General features: G+C 40.8%; 1 protein-coding gene across 1 annotated transcript in view; it reads right to left on the reverse strand.

Annotated features, from left to right (window-relative positions):
• Window positions 1–12,048, reverse strand: part of acaca (acetyl-CoA carboxylase alpha) — a 36,750-nt gene extending 24,702 nt beyond the window's left edge. The window contains exons 1-25 of the mRNA XM_017308504.1: window positions 11,842–12,048; window positions 10,371–10,629; window positions 9,034–9,166; window positions 7,894–8,032; window positions 7,433–7,542; window positions 7,257–7,338; window positions 7,069–7,167; window positions 6,702–6,808; window positions 6,497–6,607; window positions 6,200–6,409; window positions 5,940–6,110; window positions 4,832–4,993; window positions 4,538–4,701; window positions 4,103–4,253; window positions 3,836–3,939; window positions 3,524–3,751; window positions 3,243–3,393; window positions 3,028–3,162; window positions 2,290–2,436; window positions 2,013–2,201; window positions 1,771–1,871; window positions 1,587–1,675; window positions 1,334–1,458; window positions 486–599; window positions 11–124 (exon numbers count right to left, since the gene is read on the reverse strand). Of these exons, the coding sequence (XP_017163993.1) occupies window positions 11–124; window positions 486–599; window positions 1,334–1,458; window positions 1,587–1,675; window positions 1,771–1,871; window positions 2,013–2,201; window positions 2,290–2,436; window positions 3,028–3,162; window positions 3,243–3,393; window positions 3,524–3,751; window positions 3,836–3,939; window positions 4,103–4,253; window positions 4,538–4,701; window positions 4,832–4,993; window positions 5,940–6,110; window positions 6,200–6,409; window positions 6,497–6,607; window positions 6,702–6,808; window positions 7,069–7,167; window positions 7,257–7,338; window positions 7,433–7,542; window positions 7,894–8,032; window positions 9,034–9,166; window positions 10,371–10,600 (3,366 nt within the window). The 5' untranslated portion in view covers window positions 10,601–10,629; window positions 11,842–12,048. The remainder of the gene's footprint in view (window positions 1–10; window positions 125–485; window positions 600–1,333; window positions 1,459–1,586; window positions 1,676–1,770; window positions 1,872–2,012; window positions 2,202–2,289; window positions 2,437–3,027; window positions 3,163–3,242; window positions 3,394–3,523; window positions 3,752–3,835; window positions 3,940–4,102; window positions 4,254–4,537; window positions 4,702–4,831; window positions 4,994–5,939; window positions 6,111–6,199; window positions 6,410–6,496; window positions 6,608–6,701; window positions 6,809–7,068; window positions 7,168–7,256; window positions 7,339–7,432; window positions 7,543–7,893; window positions 8,033–9,033; window positions 9,167–10,370; window positions 10,630–11,841) is intronic.
• Between the last annotated feature and the right edge of the window lie 5,851 nt (window positions 12,049–17,899).

The raw sequence follows: 17,899 nt of genomic DNA on the forward strand, positions 1-17,899 counted from the left end.
TGCTACCTACCTGCAGGTTCTCAATGCAGAACTGGTGCCCATACATATCAATGGCAGACAGGAAAATGGACTCCACCTGGTTGTGTCGTAGCTCATAGGAGGGAAGGTGGGACGCTATCAGAACCTGGGTGAGRAAGATTAATGRGGTCCTTCAGGCATGTGACACACCACAATACTTCTTTGCTTATCTTATGACATCTTGCAACAGCATATACCTTCATGCAGTTTTACCCCCGGAATTTGTCTACGGCTATAGAGTGTGAAGCATGTAATTATCCATCTATGTCTAAATTCATACTCATTAGAAACTCCTGTCACTSTGTTGTCTCTGCTGCTGTAGTAGGCCTTTAGTGACACCTAGTGGCGAAGTAAGGCAATTGAAAAGTCCTGCTTTTTGCTCACACACGTTCAAATTCCTGTTTGCTGCTTTCAGAATTGTGTGTACTGTTGMTGTAGAAAAAGGGGAGCTGAAGGCGACATCTGACCTGCCGAGCACGCAGAGCCACCTTGGCGTTTGTTGTCTTGCTGAGTTGAGTGAGCTCAGTCAAAATGGTCATCAGTTCATCTGTCAGAGTGGGATCACGACCACATAGCTGATCCTAAACACACAGTGTTAAAACATAAATGTACATCTCTAGCCAACCAAATTTCATGTGAATGCATTATGAAACAGTAATAAACATTTTATACTACTTCATTTTTCTGAAAATACACATAATAAAATAAATAGATTATATTCCATGTTTTTGGCCCTCAACATACAATAATATAATATTTATTTGCACCCAGTGTTGCATTCATTTTTCACCAAGATCTTGTTTTGGTGATGGGAGAGTCTGATCAAAGATCTTTAAAACTGCAATATGTCATTTAAAAAAAGATTTTTCTTAAAACTGTCACTAGTTGTGAAGGAGACAGGTAATCTATCGGGAACAAAAAACAACAACAAAAAAGAATCAAGCTCCTCCGCCTGCTTCTTGTGGTCCTATTGCCATTTGCAGAAATTTGCCGCTCCTGGTCAGAAACATCCAATCAGAGTCAGGAGTAGGATCTTGGCACTTTTAATCACACTTCTGTACTTGCTGCAGCTGTGCTAATTTTGGAAAAACAACATACGGTAACAGGGAAGCTGTTTATATGCCGTCATTGCTAGCCACGCTAACTAGCCTGCATACATACATAATACATATTTTTCGCATTTGCTTGGAAATGAAGTCTTCTGCTCCCTGAACCCAATGAATCCTGGCGTTGTGATCTTGGAATATGACCATGACATCAGGGAAGGTCAATATGACAACACACAAATCTTTTCACAGAAAGGCTGGACACTTACAATCAGCATAGTCACCAGCAGGTTCTTCTTGGTTACTTGTGCGTGGGAGAAAATGTAGTTGACGACATTGACCATGTCAACTTTGTTTTCCTCGCGAAGTGTAAACACGCACTTGTCGTAGTGTCCTGCAAAGAAACCGTCGCACGGGGCAAATGAGATAAAAGTACTCCATCAAATAATAAGAGAAAGCCACTGCAACTCTTCAGAGAACATGGAACAAAATTCAAATTGACTCYGTGGTGTGTCATCTCACCGTTCTGGAACTGGATCTCTACTTTCAGGTATTGTCTGAGCAAGTCCATCACCACTGCCTTCATGTGGCCTCGGATGCCACTGCGATACCTGATGGAGGCAAACAAACAAGTACAGCCTTGCGTAAAAAAATAAAATAAATTCAAGAGTATGTAACATATTAAGCTGTGGGATACATGGCTTACTTCTGCACCAGCTGGACAATGCTTTGAGTGTTCATGAAGAACACTTCTCTCTCTGACTTCTTGTTGAGAGTCGCAGCGTGGCTGTCCAGGATGTTTGCAATCTGGAAACGATGGAGTGAGTATTTACTGCAGGCAGCAGAGACGCAAAAACTAAAGACTCGTTTTCCTATAGATTAGGATTAATTTCAAAGCAGGAATTGCAGCAATGTGTACATAGTTAAGTTGGTGTGATAAATGTGTACCTGCTGGCTGGGAAACTGGCACAGCACAGACGTTATATTGCTGGCATACTGAGCCATCTCCTTCTTAATGGACTTTTCCACAGCAGGAGGGATCCGGCCTGAAACACTGGTCATGATGTCTTGAAGCTCAAGAAGGGGCAAGGAGGGGTCACGCATGGTTTTCATGAGCCTTTCCACCCACTCCTTCAGCTGGGAGACACACAAAGCACATTTTGGTTCGAATCTACCGTTGCAACAATTAACCTGAGCGTTCACTTGCATTTCCGCAAATTCTTACTTTAGCGCTGAAGAACGGCTCAGGAAGGCAGTACCCGTTCATGATGTGAACGAGATGATCCAGAGTGTTGTGGAAGACCCTGTGCAGCTTCTCCCCTCTCAGAGCCACGGCCTGGGTTGAAGGAAGCGTCCCTGTGTAGAGCTCCGCCTGCAGGTAAGAAACGTATCAAAACGCACCCTGTTGTCATAACCACACGCAGACTAAAAGATATTTTTAGATACATGAATTTAAGACTCTTTAAAGATGCGCGTGTTCTGCCGTTTGAACAATAATTAGTCAGACCTCATGCACACATTTAAGCATGCTGGAGGGTTTGTAATTGTTATACTGTCCCTGTTAGTCGTTTGCTAACCATCATGAAAACCTGGCCAAAGTCAGGTCTGTCTTGAAGTTTTCTRAAGACACAGCAGCATATTTGGGTCCTAACACACTGACGCAGGGAGACGTCTCTTTTTTATCAGATAATGGAGCTGCCATCTTTTTGGCAGCATTGATTTACTGTCTCGCTGATGTGCTGACTCCRGAGTGATGTGTCAACACCTCAACAACCACTGTAGAATGTCTTCAATTTGCAGCAGAGTACAAATCTGCACTCTTTAATCTGGACAGTTAATACATTTTAAACAAAATTGTTAACTTTGTAAAAAAAAAAAAAAACATTAATCCAAACTAAACAGACAGGTATTGCATGCTTTGGAGTTCTAAAATGCATGCTTGGGTATATTGCATCAGTCCAACCTGTTGCACTCTGCTGGGGTCATCCAGTTGCAGTTTGGCGATGACACAGCCAGGTTCCAACGCTGCTCCGGTCCTCTTCACATAATGAATACAACCTGACTCTGCAGCAGTGAGGGTCATTACCATCTTCATCACCTGAAATTCACAGAAACATTTACAGCTTGAAGTAGCTTCAGTCTTTCTTGGTTTGCTCATGCTTTGGATCRACAYTTTACCTCTATTTCTGCAAAGCACTGTCCAGCAAACACATGTCCGCCATCCTCTATTGAGTACTGAATGAGTTTTCCTGCTGAGGGGGATCGCAGCAGCGACGGATCGTTCTCCTTTTCAAAAACACAAGTCTTGTTCCCGATCGTAATCCGATACCTAAGTAAGAAGAGACCCTTTACTTTAACAAGATGTTTTAAATCTACAAGATGCTGTATTTTCTTTAAAAAAAAAAAAAGAACAAGTGACCACTTAATGTCGTAAAAATAATAATTATGTACAGTCTTACCTATCCACCTCTTCCTTCATGTATGTAGTGTAGCTGCTTCCGTCATAAGACAGCAAAAGACCTCCATCACTGAGACGATGAACGTCCACCTCCGCTAAAGAGCTGTTCATGATCACAACGTACGAGTTGGGAGACTGCCGTGTCACTTTCAGGACATACTTGGTGCCTTCGTAGATCAGCTCCACGTTCACGGTGTTCTGTAGTGTGTGCGCTGGCAGMACTTGGCCCCTGATGAAAGAGGACAAAGGCTCGTCGTTTTCCCAACGAGAATGTTTCATTTCTTAAAAGTTCATTCCAGCTGTATCTATTTACCTTTCCAGAGAATGCAAAAAGTTGGAGACGCTGTTCCTTAGATTGACGTCTGCCACATGGAGAGCCCCGCTCACAATGCCAAGCATGGTATCAGGACGCTCAGCCTGCATGCAACAAGTTCGGTACTGTTCAGTCATGAAAATCTTAATCAGTGAATGCTAAGGAGCTGAGTTTGACCAATATCTACGACACCGACATGGATTTATGTTTCAGCCCTGCGACYTGATTGGTTTTCTGCACGACCAGTAGGTGGYGACGGCTTCATACCTGCATCTTCTCTGAAATGAGTCGATCCAGCCAGCCCGTATCGATGCTGTTGTGCTGAAAGCTCTCGGTCTCCAGCAGCTTAATGAGGTATTCGACTGTTGTTCTAAAGTCTCCTCTGATGGACAGCTCCTTGAGAGCAACCACCATGTTGCTGAAGAAAAAAACAAAATAAAAAYCAGATTAGCAATGATTATAAAGACGTTCTTCCCTTGCAATTAACCAAAACCCACCACACTTAAATGTAAATGAAATACAAATAAAAATAAGGTTAATTTTTCAACTGTGTRGAGACTAAACCATGTGCAGTTTACAGCCCCACATGTCGTAATGTTCTTTATTTTTATTAATCCAAAGGGAGCCTCTTACTAATTTGCTTAGCTAAATCCAAGTGGGGGGCGCCTTTTTAGCAGTGGTAGTRTTTTAACGTTAACTCACGAGATAGCTTCTTCACGATTCTCTCCCCAAGAGAAGCAGTGTCCAAACTGGGAGTCGGCAAACTCGTGCAGGCCTCCTGCTGCTGCGACGCTGAAGTAACCCCACACATTCTTATTGCTCCGGAAGTTCAGCTCTTGCACCGTCCCGGAGCTTGGTTTGAAACCCTGCAATTGTGCCGACACATAAAAGACACACTGTAATTTACCTTTAAAAGGCAAAATGTTCACAAACTGAAAACAACTAAAGAAGAGAAACCGCAGGTATTTGGATGTGAGAAGAGAATTGGCGTCGTACCTCATCCGGGTTTTCGCTGGTGATGCGCGCCGCGATGACGTGTCCCCGTGGGCACGGTGCGTTTGACAGAGACTCAAAGTCAATAGGAGTGTCTCCCCAAGGCTGGACTCCATAGAGCATCCGGATGTCTTTGATCCGATRAAGAGGAATACCCATCGCAATCTGAAAAAAATGTTCATGTTCATGCCAAAAAATAAGCTTGGAAGACTATGACAGGTTCAATACGTGAACTTTTCGCATTTTGTCATGTTACAAACACAAACTTTGTCTGAATTTTGAAATTGACAAATTATTGCATAATTGTAAAATRGGTGGGGGGGTGAAGTCATGGTTTTCAAAATGTTTGAATCAAATCCAGTGTAAAATGATACAAAGTCACATAATTGAAACATGGCATCATCATGATGTTGGAACACTTTTCTTCAACAGGCTGATCAGAGGTAATAAGAACATGGACGGTGCTAAATAAAAGGAAATCATGGAAGAGAGCAAGTTAGGAGCTGCAAAACTCTTGAGACAGAGGCAGAGGTTTAAAATAGAATAGAATGAAATAGAGATATCTTTTAATGTCCCACATTGGGGAAATCAAGGTGATTCACAATCATCCCTTTCCTTGTGTTACACATCACACCAAATCAAAATAAAGTACAAGATTGGCGTCATATGACAAAAAGTGAAATGTTTAAGAGATATGAATACTTTTCAAGGTACAGTGACCTAAGTGTTACACATTAGCCTTTCCATGGCATGGATATGAGGATCAAATTTTCAGTTTACGAGACAATGTCAGTCATTTCCCAGTGGGACAGAGAGGGTGGTCACTCATCCTCCCACAAAGACACCCAATCAGCTCGACCAGAAAGCTTTCACCAGCCTTTCTGCTTCACTGCCTCTGACCTATTTATGCACAATCCTAAACGCTACAGAACAGACCTCGTGACATAATGCTGCTACAACCCCTGGATCCGCCACACTGTCTCTGCAAATTGCCTGCTTTTTTTTCCAGATAGTATCCAAGGARACAAAGGKGGGGAGGGGAGAGGAGCATCAAAGCTGTGATAACAGGGGAGCATGCAAACTTGCAGGGTTTTTTGCAAGAYTTACTGACCTGCATTTGAGCGGCAGGCAAGTTGACATCAGCCACCATCTCAGTGCAGGGGTGTTCCACCTGCAGACGGGGGTTGAGCTCCAGGAAGTAGAAACTGCCCTCCTGGCTGTAGAGGTACTCCACAGTTCCTGCACTGACGTAACCGACCATCTTAGCCAGCTGCACAGCGCACTGCGRAAAACATAAATAAACAAAACAAATAAATTGAGGCTTAAATCCAATCATATTCGTACTTGAAAGCCTCGCAAGTTCAACTAAACCTTTTCCATATCCTCAAACACGTCCGAGGTGGCTATGGTGGCCGGAGCCTCCTCTATGATTTTCTGGTGACGGCGCTGCACAGAACAGTCTCTGCCGAATAAGGAAATGGCATTTCCATACTGATCCACCAAAATCTGCACCTCTAAGTGACGGGCGTGCTTGGCTAGCTGCATGACAAAGATAGGCGATCCTGGAACTTCAGCCTGGACCTAGACCGCCGGAGGGAGAGCATGATCCTGATTAGGTGAAACAAAACACCCCTCAGCTTAAAATTAGCCATGTAAATGAATGCTTACCTGTCTGAAGAGGTTAGGGAAGTCATCAGCACAGTTGACTTTACGGATACCTTTTCCTCCACCGCCCTCTGAGGCTTTCACCATTATTGGATAGCCAACCTTCTCTGCGGCCTGGAAATAGGAGACGGGAGTTTTAAGAAACCCCTTGAGCACGCACTACCTCTGCACAGATAAAACSACGGTATGGTGTTCAAAACACGCTTACTTTGAGGCCGTCTTCTACATCCTGGATGCAGCCGCGCTCATACAGCTCGTTAGGTACATTGATGATTTTCTTCTTTTGACTGTTTTCTGACCATTCCACTGTCAGCCCTTAAAATATAAAGGCAAACAGCTAACGTGAAACCATAAACAGCTTTAAAACACCAGTAAGATACAGGGAAATGAGGTGAAAGAGTAGCAGTTCTWTTCCTGCAATCAGTGAAAAACATCTATAATCGCTGCAGGGTCACACTGTCAACACCCTTCAGTGTGGAAGATTTTACAAAGTGAAGAAAACTCAGTTCACTACTTTTAGTATGAGCTAAAAAAAAATCTTAACAGTATAAAAAGGAATAAAATCGTTTAGTTACCTGTCCCACTCCAAGGTAAAGTTGGAATTCCAGCAGTCTGAGCTACAATAGAAGAGGCAATCTTGTCTCCAAGAGCCCACATAGCTTGACTTGGAGGACCTTAAAAAAAAGTACACATTAAGGAAATCTGAACAAACAAAAGTGGATGGAAAAATGTCGGAAAAATAAGAAACCCAAATCTCCTTTACCCATGAAAGCAATGCCATGCTTGTGAAGGAGCTCTGGGAGTTTTGGGTTCTCTGAGGCGTGACCCCATCCTGCCCACACAGCCTGCAACATGGAAATAAACAACAGTGACAAAAGAAACACAGCTAAAAGGAAAATCATCATTAAAAAAATAAATAAATCAGCACACTCATTGTACCTGAACAGGTATGCGCTTTGCAATGTCAAGAATGAGCTCGACATTGGCATAGTTGTTGTTGTTAGTTCCTCCAGGTACAGGTACGTAATGGTCGGCCATTTTGATGTATTCTGGGAAACACAAAATACCCGATTTATGAAATAACTCAATAGTACAAGTCAAACGAGTCGAATGCAAGCTACTTCCTGGTTGCTAACTGCACTCATTCCATTGCAAAAAGGYAACCATCAAGACTAGATGCAAAGATTAGTACTAAAACTGGAATAACATGAATGTGTAAACATGCAAATCTGGTTTTTACTGAATCATTTTGTTGGACAGACATCAAATTCAGTGTTTCAGGAATCTGCCTACTAACTTCTTAATGATTCAAGGTTATAACATATAACTACTGAGTTTCAATTATTGACTAGCTCCATGTGAGCAAAAAAGAAAAAAAACACAACTAAGAGAATGCTGACCTGCATTGGCTTTCAGGTCTTCTGGGGTCACCATGACAACAAACCGAATTGCCCTTTCATTGCGGAACATCTCATAGGCCCAGCGGCGGATGGAGCGCATGCATTTGACTGCAGCAATGCCGTTGTTGGCAATCAGCACCTGAATGAGCAAAAATATTTTGATAACTAAAGTTTATTTTGTCTGTGASATGAAAACAAAGAAAGTGATGGAATGACAAAATTGTTTGTATAAGTAGATTCTTTAAAAAGTTGTCATACTGACTGAACTTTTTCACGTTACGAGCAAAAACTTTAGAAGAATTTTGTTTGGATATCTGGCAGGTATGCCTAAAGTAAYTGTGAGGAAAAGAAGCAATAGTTTTTTGTTTTTTATAAGAGTATCACACTTCAGTTCTGAGAATTTGTTAGATATGGAAAGAATGCTACATAAAGACCAACATGCAGTTGGCTACAAACCTAGTAGGTGACACAGCAAATATGCAGAAGAAAAATACACAAAATGCAGTGTTAAGCAAACACTGCACATTTCTGTGAACAGACCATCCCTACATGTTGTGGTGGCAGCATAATGTTGTAGGGATGTTTTTAAAAGTCGGACATGTATTGGGCGATATTTATTTGTCCACGGCCATTTTTTGTCTGATTGACAATGGCTCTAATATCCCAACATACCATTAACTGTACTAGGCTCTTAAAAAAATAAATAAATCAGAGTTTGTAGAGAGATTGGGAAAAAAAAAACACATGGTATTGAAGAGATACAAATTATTGACTRGTGAATTTAAATGTTTCAGGGCTGACACAAAGAATTTTTAGAGGGATAATGACAAAAAAGGAGGGCTTCTGAATGAAGCTCACCGTCAAAATAAGAACCTAAATTTTATCCCTGTACATGCAATATATGCTTTATTTTTCTTACTTATAAATGACAAATTGGAAACCAAGTGTCACATTTTCTTCCATTTCAAAACTTGTTTTTTTTTTAGCATTGGTATATCAAAAAACAATCAAAACATAGTATAATAAACTGAGATTTGTATAACATATGTAAAAGTTAAATTGTTCCCAGGGGCATGAAGACACTGAATAACTAGTTCTCAATTTTTTTTTTTAACAAGAGCACCAAATAACGTGAATTACCTTTTCAATGACCTTGGTACCACCAAAGCGGGTGACAAATTCAGCAGGTGAAGCGACAGTGAAGTCCCGCTGAAGATCAATCCGCCTGCGATCTCTGCCTTGTTTCACCAAGTGGAGCCCTGACATGCTTGGTCTGTTTAAAAAAACAAAAACACAAGAAGTACACAAAATCATAAACTAAWACAGGCAAATCCTCAGCGTGTGCCTTTTGGGTACAAAAGAAATCTGCTTAAAGCCCAGCATGYAAGGGAGCACTCAGATCACCTCATTTTGATAAGAAACTTATCTGCGTTTGTATATTGCTTGACTACTGTATCTCACAAGTAATTGCTTGTAGGTGAGTCACACAAGYGCCCGTAAACGTCTGYGCTAAAAACCTGAAAAGCACTGGCAGGAAGGGAACACCAATGCGACAGGGAAAGCACAACGTGCAAAACAATAACTGGTATTCTTTTACCGGCATTAAAACACAGATGTGACAGCATGGGCTCAGCGAGATTTGTGAGTTTTAATAGTCAGTCAGGATAAGAGCTATGACAGACACGTGGAGAATTGCCATCAGCTAGAGGGTGTGGCAGGACTGAGCTTGTACGGCTGGTTGGCTTTCTGTGGCCTGATCCTGACTGGTTGCATCACTGCAGCAGTCACAGCATGAGGTGAATGAGTTTCAGCTAGTTTGRCAGTTTGAGGGATCCCCATCCAGTGTTTACCAGTAGTAGTATTTCTACAACTATTTCTAGAGTTTTCACCCTGCTGGCTGTGAATTTTGAATACTATTTAGAAATAAGACTTGGGTGAAAAACAGTGAAAAAAAATATCTCAACAAAAAAAGATATATTCAGAAGTTTTTCAAAAAGTTTTTGRCACTCAGCTGTGATTATTATGGTATTTGGACTTGCACGAAGACAAAAAAAAAAAGGTTTTGGTATTTTTTAGGATTTTTTTTTTCAACAAATGTCCATCAGTGCTGAGCATCTCCTTCTGACTCCTGCTTAAAAGATTTCTGTGTGAGTACTTCACATGTTTTCCAAACCCATACTCAGAAATCTTTGTGCCGTCTCCTGGAAAACCATACATACATACACACACACACACACACACACACACACACACACACAGTGTACACACAGAACCTCATGTGCAAATATGGAGACCGCATTTTTTCACACGTACTGTAAAAAGGCCTTATGCACGAATGGAAAAAGTACAGCTATGCTCCAACTCACACTGGACCACACATCTGCATGCCTTACACATTAATTCCAAGGGGTGAAAGAGTTATGAATGAAGACAAACCTAAGAAAAAGTAAAACATAAATTCAGATTTTGATGCCAACCTTAAATTGTGCATGATGCCGTCAATGGAATCGAAACCCATCTCATTCGTGCTGTCGGAGCTACAGGAAGACGGTGACAGCGATCTGATCTCCTTGTCCTCCGGCGACCCATCTACCCTCCCGTGGATTTCATCCTCGGAGTTCTCCTCCGATATGGAGCCCACCAGGAAGTGAGACTGCAAGGCCCCGACRGCCGGGTTCTTCTTGGCGGCACCGTCCTGCTCTGCCATGACCGGCCAACGCGAGCAGGCAGCGAATACTGAAGATGGGAAGCGGCGCAGAGGCAGAATGAGTTACAAAGGAGGATCAGAGTTCATAACGTATCGCATCACATCAAGCCGGAGCATGGTGCTGTTTGTTAAATTGCAAAAGTGGATTGCATAAACGTAACTTTTATTGATATTGCAACACTTAGGTAACAGAAAGTGACCCAGATTCTCAACAGCACCTAGAAAGATACATTTTATTAAACACGCCACACTTGCATACAATGTATGTATAAAATGAGTGCAATGCTTTCACCAGTAGTTAGGAGACCAAATATATTAGAGGCTCTAATTAAAACTAAATCAACTAAAACCTTGCCAATTAAGAATTGGCTTTTAAAACGTATATTTATATAAATTATTAAACAAAAGTGTGAAATGAACCTAAATATCTACAGTGGTACATATTCTAAACTGTTTTACATAAATACATAAAAAATTAAAACAAGCCCTTAACTTATGAGTTGGGTTCTACGTCACAAATACATACAAATTACCATTAAACACGCTTTTCCTTTACCACGTGACAGTATTACTAACCTCACACACACACATACATATATACCAACACAATAGCAAACTAAACACGTGGATATCTTAACAACGACACTTGATGCAAGTAAATGTAATGCTAAACTCCTCAGTAACCTTTTAGGTTTCTAAATGACCAAGTATGTCCGACTTAAAGTGAAATACCGAGCGGAGAAAACAAGCTCAACTCACTAACTGTTACCCCTCTTGTTTGTTTAAAGGGGGAAGGAACTTCTCTTACTTAGGGCACACCTTACCTATCGATAAGTGCTTGCGGGACCAGAAAAACAAGCCGAACACAGCAGCCAGACAAACGGTAAAAGTGAGCCAGGGAAACATCACTAAATGACAACGACGGCTGCATTTAGCTTGCTATCTAACATAACTCCCCGTCAGATATAATAATACATAATTAAAGCTGACTCTTCATTAAAACCTCGCTTCGAGTTTACTTCACCTGTCAAAGCTAGCTGCCTCTGCTATTACAGCAGGTAGGGCGATAAGATGCTAATATGGCTAGCTCACAAGGCGACAGCTAAAGCTATTATAATGTGTTACAATGAACAGTGGTGCTGCCTGAACGCGAATCCTAAAGCGTAAAACACCAGTCCTACCAGCGTAGACTCTCTGTTAGAACATAATCTGGGATCATATCTAGTCGTCATGAAACCTACCGGTGGAGATAAACTGACACGTAATCCTGGAAAGGTTGGTTGAATGAAATCAATAACTTAGCGGTTTCTTTCGGACATGTCTTTCTTCTGTAAACATTAAAGGAAAAAAAATGAAAGAAATCACATCATGGTGAGGTCACTCCGCTCTCGCAGCCGCTTCAACAGCAGAGAGTGGTGTGATGTGATGATGCGCAGGAAGGTTACTCCGGGACAGTGACCTGTGACAACTTCTTCCGCTGTAGAACTAGTTCCAATAGATAACGTTGCTCGCAACGGTTTTTTAATGTGGGGATAAAATTAAAGTTCATTTAAAAAATAATTATTATTATAATATAATAATAATTAATAATAATWATAATTATTAATTATTATTATTTAAGCCTTATTTATTTTTATAAGTCATTTTTTTAAGTATGATAATTAAATTTACTAYTTATCAAAAACACAGAAAGAACATCAGTATTTTCATGAAGTGAGACCCTTAAAAACTAACCTCAAATTAATTAACAAAAACACCTGCATCTTTGAAAATGTTTTCTCCTTTCTTGATGTAATAAAATATTGATTAATTTAAATTAAATTAATAATCAGGGCAAACTATACTAAAATCAAGTCAAACCATAAAATATCTTAAAATATTAGATAAAAAGTCAAACTCATCCTATCACTGTCTAATTTTAACTAAAAATACAGCTTTTTCTTGGTAAGCATCATTAAATGCAGTTATATTTTATAAGTGTATTAAACTGTGTTTTGACTTCCCTGTCCCTGCTGAATAATATCTCACAGGAAGTGCTCTAAATCTACACGGATTTTAGAAGCTAATCAAAAGTCTTATAATATAGTGGCCATTCATGTTGACAGTTTATTTTTATTAACTTTTTGTGTAGCCCTTGAAAATGTATGTTTTGTAGTTATGGTAAATACTGTGATTTCATGCTGCATTCTTAAATCTCCTGACTGTAAATCAAATTTAGTCTCTTTGATTACRTTGCACATTTACACTAAGAACTGAATTTGTTATTGCTGATCTGAATGCCGTCTTTTAAACTAAATAATATACAATATCATCTGTGAAACTCGCTTAATCTTTGCCGTTTTCGGTTCCTCTAACTTATTAGAAATGTGAAACAGTGCAATGTTCTTAAACTGAACTGAGTTCTAATAAGTCAGTACTTTCCATTATTCGAATTGAGTAYTTCATATCTGTTACAACTACATCTAGAAACGCTTCATTCATGGCGGACCAATCAAAATCCCAAATGCTTTTGTAGGCGGGGTTAGAGCGGTGCACGAGGTGATGCACCCGGAARAGAGCCGGACTGTCAACTGCCAATTGCACGTGCGTCGTGTGCCGGTGTGTTGTTATCTGGTTTCAGTCTCGAACTAGGCTCCACCGTGCTGGTTTGTAAATTTACCTGCCGTTGACCAAACACGACAGAGTATTATGCCCAGGGAATTTAGTTATTTTTAACTTTTTTTGTGAGGATCACATCTAATACCAAATATGTAAGGGAAATAAGCAAGAGACTATGAGCAAATGTCCAAACTAACCAACTCAGCTTACTCAAATTAGTCATGAGTACATTTTTATGCAAATAATTGTGTACGCTCATGTTTTGTCGATAACGTAATATATTCCCTTGAGAAGGAACTGAAGGAAATGAATCCTTGATGTAAACTAAATATAAAATCTATGTCAATGCAGTATTGAGCCGCTAGATGGCAACAGAGGCGTTAAGTTTGGTTTACATCATCAATACTATATGGGATCGTAATCTGACAGGTTCAAATTTAGAACGTTTTTATTTTTCCGTTTGTGTTGTTTTTGTCAGACAATTTTATGGGGTTACATTTTCACCCTAGGTCACTGTTATGTAAAAAGGGGCGGGGGGAGCTTTGATTAACAAGGAGAAAAAGCTGCGTCAACCTTCTGTCCTGGACTGGTGACATGTCCAATGTGTACCCTGCAGATGGAAAACCTGCATTGTGCTGCAGATAGGTACCAACTCCCACATATGACCATGCACAGACAAAGCATATTTGATGGATGGATGCAGTGGCGCAAAAAGTGGGTATGCAGCGCATGCAACAAATAGGTGCGCTGCACCAGAGGGGGCGTCAAATCCCCGTCTGGAGGGGGCAGCGCGCCGATGACGTCTTCGTATACACTTCAGCGCGCCCTTACGCTCCTTCACCTCGCGCACAGAACGGGGTAAATGTAGCGAGTTTTACCTTTCACGTCTCTTCGTCTGGGGCAATGTTTTTCAACCACTGTTCCGCGGCACCCGAGAGTAATCGTCAGGTGTGCCGTGGAAATTATTCAATTTCACCTACGGTACCGTATTTTTCGGACTATAAGCTGCTACTTTTTTTTCTAAGCTTTGAACCATGCGGATTGTAGCCCGCTGTGGCTTTGCTGTGTATTTTTCTTCAACCACCAGGGGGCTCTCTAGCAGGAAGTGAATCATTAGAAGTCAAAATTGTAAATCAAAAGAAGAACGTGCTAATTTTCAACCTGTTCAGGGGTATTTTTAAGCAGCAGGCACGATGGAGAAATGTTTTCGAACTCATATCATGCAGCTTTTAAGTTGAGGGCTGTCGATCTGGCACTACAGGAGGGAAATAGAGCCGCTGCATTTAAGCTCGGTGTGAACGAAACCATGGTTCCGCTTTGGAGACGGAGTGCTGCGTCCTTTAATGCAGCAGATTTATTAGGACGCCGCCCTCTGCTGGGTCCTTATGGACCCAGCAGAGGGCGCTTCCAGTTTTTGTTGTTGTTGTTTTCTTTTTTCAAAAAAAAAATTGAAGATGCCAGTATGGTTCGCTCTATAGTCCAAAAAATACGGTAATTGATTTTAAAAGATTTTTTGAAAATGAATTATCTGCAAATAATGCCATCTTCGAGTGTCTGCTGTAGTAGTTGCGGCGTAATCATGTAATTTTCTTACCACTAGATGGCAGTAGGTACAGAGCATTTTACATTACAACAAGAGAATTAGTGATGCATGAACGTTACAGGTAGCGGTGAGAGCRTCGTATCTAGCAAGACTGACGACAGTGATGGAAAAGACAGTGAAGCTCAGCAGTAGTTGGAAAGAACATGAGTCCATTTCCCACAACATGTCTGTGTGAAATSAGCTGCTCTAGTCTGGCTACTATAAAAACTTAAACCAGAGAGAGACTGAGAGCTGCTGAGGAAGASCTTTGTCTTTCTTCAATTTCTTCAATGTAAAATGTGATAAAAATGCATTTTTGTGTTTATTTGATTCCTATTCAAGAGACTTCGATAAGAATGACTATATATGGAATAGAGGCGGCTACTGAGTATCTTTGTTTCCATTTTTGGTTGGTGGTGTGCCTCGAGATTTTTTCAATTAAAATAACGTACCTTGGGTCAAAAAAGGTTGAAAAACACTGGTCTGGGGGGAGGAGGGACGCCGATTTATGTTTTCGCATCCACTTGAATAATATTTAGTTACGACCCTGTCAACAAGGTAATGGTGGGTTACTATGGCAACCAGTGACAGTTTAAAAGCCCGCCTACAGTCAAAGACTATGCGTATCAAGAAGACGCCACTGTTATGGAAATCTTTCCCCGAGTGAGGTGCTTTCATCGATCTAACGGTTTTTACTGAAAACAGTGACATCGATAACGGTTCTCAGCCGGAAAAACAAAATGATCCCGGAGCTTTGCCCAGCAGCGGAAAAAAGACGTTGTGGAAAATGCTTCCCAACTCAGAACCTCGCGTAGACGTAAGTTTTTTTTGCAGAGAATATTGAAACCTAAAATGTTTCAATGCCGGCCCAAGAACGTGATGAGGCAGCTTCCTTGAAAAAGGAAAGCTATTCGACGAACACTGTGATAAGTCAAACAAAGTGTACGTGTCTTGCCAAATCCAAGGAGTCTGAATATATCGAGGTACAAAAATACTTAATGACACAGCTTGATGACATGTTCGATGTAAATAATAAGCTAAACGCTGAACTTAAACAGCAGAAGAAAGATCTGATGAAGAAAGTCTCAGAAAGAAGAAAAAGGAAGAAGTCAATGGTTTCTGTTGCAATTCAAACGGATTCACAAGACACCTCACAGCAGAAACCTGTCTACCAATCTCCTTCGATACAAACTGAGATKGATGTGCCGGAAACCAGACGTCACTTGAAACCACTCCGTCAAACAATAGCAACACAAACTGAGATAGCTGCACTGGAAACCAGATGTCACTTGGAACCAGTTTATCAGTCAATTTCAACCCAAACTKAGCTCTTTTTATTGCTACGAAAACAGCCCTTTGTAACACAACCGAATGGACATCAGGACCGACAAACAAAGGTATTCAAGAGATCCACAGGTGAGAACAGCAGTCAGTGATGAAAGCTGCATCTGATTTGGAAACCCTCAGTAATGAAAATGTTCCYAGAGCAAACGGCGAACAGCAAGACATGTCAGTACCAGAAATAGTTAGGAATCAGACAGTTGCCATCAAAAATGAGAATCACGCAAATGACACAGTCATCGGTAAACAACAGCAGGCGATCGRAGAACAAACGGTCTCCACACCACAACAAAGTGGGGACCATCAAGAGGAGAAAAAGCCATTAAAGAACTCTAAACGTAAGAACAAGAGAAAGGCAGCAATGAGAGCTGTCTCTGAGCTGGAGACCCTCAATAATGAAAATGTTTCTGCCAAAAACAGTGAACCAGAAGTTTCAGTACTGGAAATAGTTGAGGTTCAGGCAGCCTCCATCAAAATTGAGATTCACACAAATGAAACGATCATCGATAAACTTCAGCAGATCACTGGAGAAGAGACAGTCTCCACAACACAACCAAATGGGGACCATCAAGAGGAGAAAAAGCAATCAAGGAAATCTAAATGAAGGATCAAGAGAAAGGCAGCAGTGAGAGCTGTGTCTGAGCTGGAAAACCTCAACAATGATAAAGTTTCTGGAGATAACACTGAACAAGAAGTTTCAGTACCAGAAATAGCTGAGGATCAGGCAGCCTCCATAAAAACTGATATTCACACAAATGAAAAGGTCATCGGTAAACTTCAGCAGGCGATCGAAGAAGAAACGGTCTCGACAGCACAACTAAATGATGACCATCAAGATGAGAAAAAAACCATTGAAGAAATCTAAACGTAAGAACAAGAGAAAAGCAGCAATAACCCAGGAGAAAGCTGTCTCTGAGCTGGAGATCCTCAATAATGAAAATGTTTCTTTAGAAAACAGTGAACAACCAGATGTTTATGTCCTAGAAACAGTTGGGGATCAGATAGCCTCCATCAAAAACGAGATTCATATGATTGAAACAATGATCTCTACCCACCAGCATATTTCTGAAGAGGTAATTATCTCTGAAACGCATCAAARTGGGGATCAAAAAGTGAAGAAAAGGTCATCAAAGAAATATAAGCAGAAGAAGAAGAGAAAGGCAGCATTGAGAGCTGTGTCTGAATTGGAAATCCCCAATAGCGAAAAGATTTCTGGAGTCAACACTGAACAAGAACAAGTTTCTATGTCRGTTATAGCTGGAGGTCAGACAGCCACCATCAAAACTGACAGTCAGACAAATGAACTAGTGATCGACAAACTGCAGCAGGCGACCGGGGAAGAAATTRTCTCTGAGAAAAAACAAAATGAGAAAAGGTCAACAAAGAAACCTAAACGTAAGAACAARAGAAAAGCAGCAGTGAAAGCTGTGTCTGAACTGGAGACCCTGAATAGTGAAAAACTTTCTGTTGAAAACACTGGAGAAGAAGAAGTTTCRATACCAGAAGCAGTCGGGGATGAGACAGCCACTATCATAAYTGAGATCTATAAAAATGAATCAGTGATTGGGAAACCACAGCAGGYAACTGAAGATGAAATGGTCCCTGATATACAACAGAATGGGGACCAGAAAGATAAGAAAAGGCCATCGAAGAAATTTAAAYGTAAGAACAAGAGAAAGACGGCAATAAAAGCTGAACTAGAAACTGTTGTAAAGCCAATAGAGACAGATAAAAACTTGGTCCCAAACAATAAGACACTAAAATCTGATTCAGAGATC

This window comes from Poecilia reticulata, linkage group LG14, assembly GCF_000633615.1.
Source record: "Poecilia reticulata strain Guanapo linkage group LG14, Guppy_female_1.0+MT, whole genome shotgun sequence".
Classification (NCBI taxonomy): Eukaryota; Metazoa; Chordata; class Actinopteri; order Cyprinodontiformes; family Poeciliidae; genus Poecilia; species Poecilia reticulata.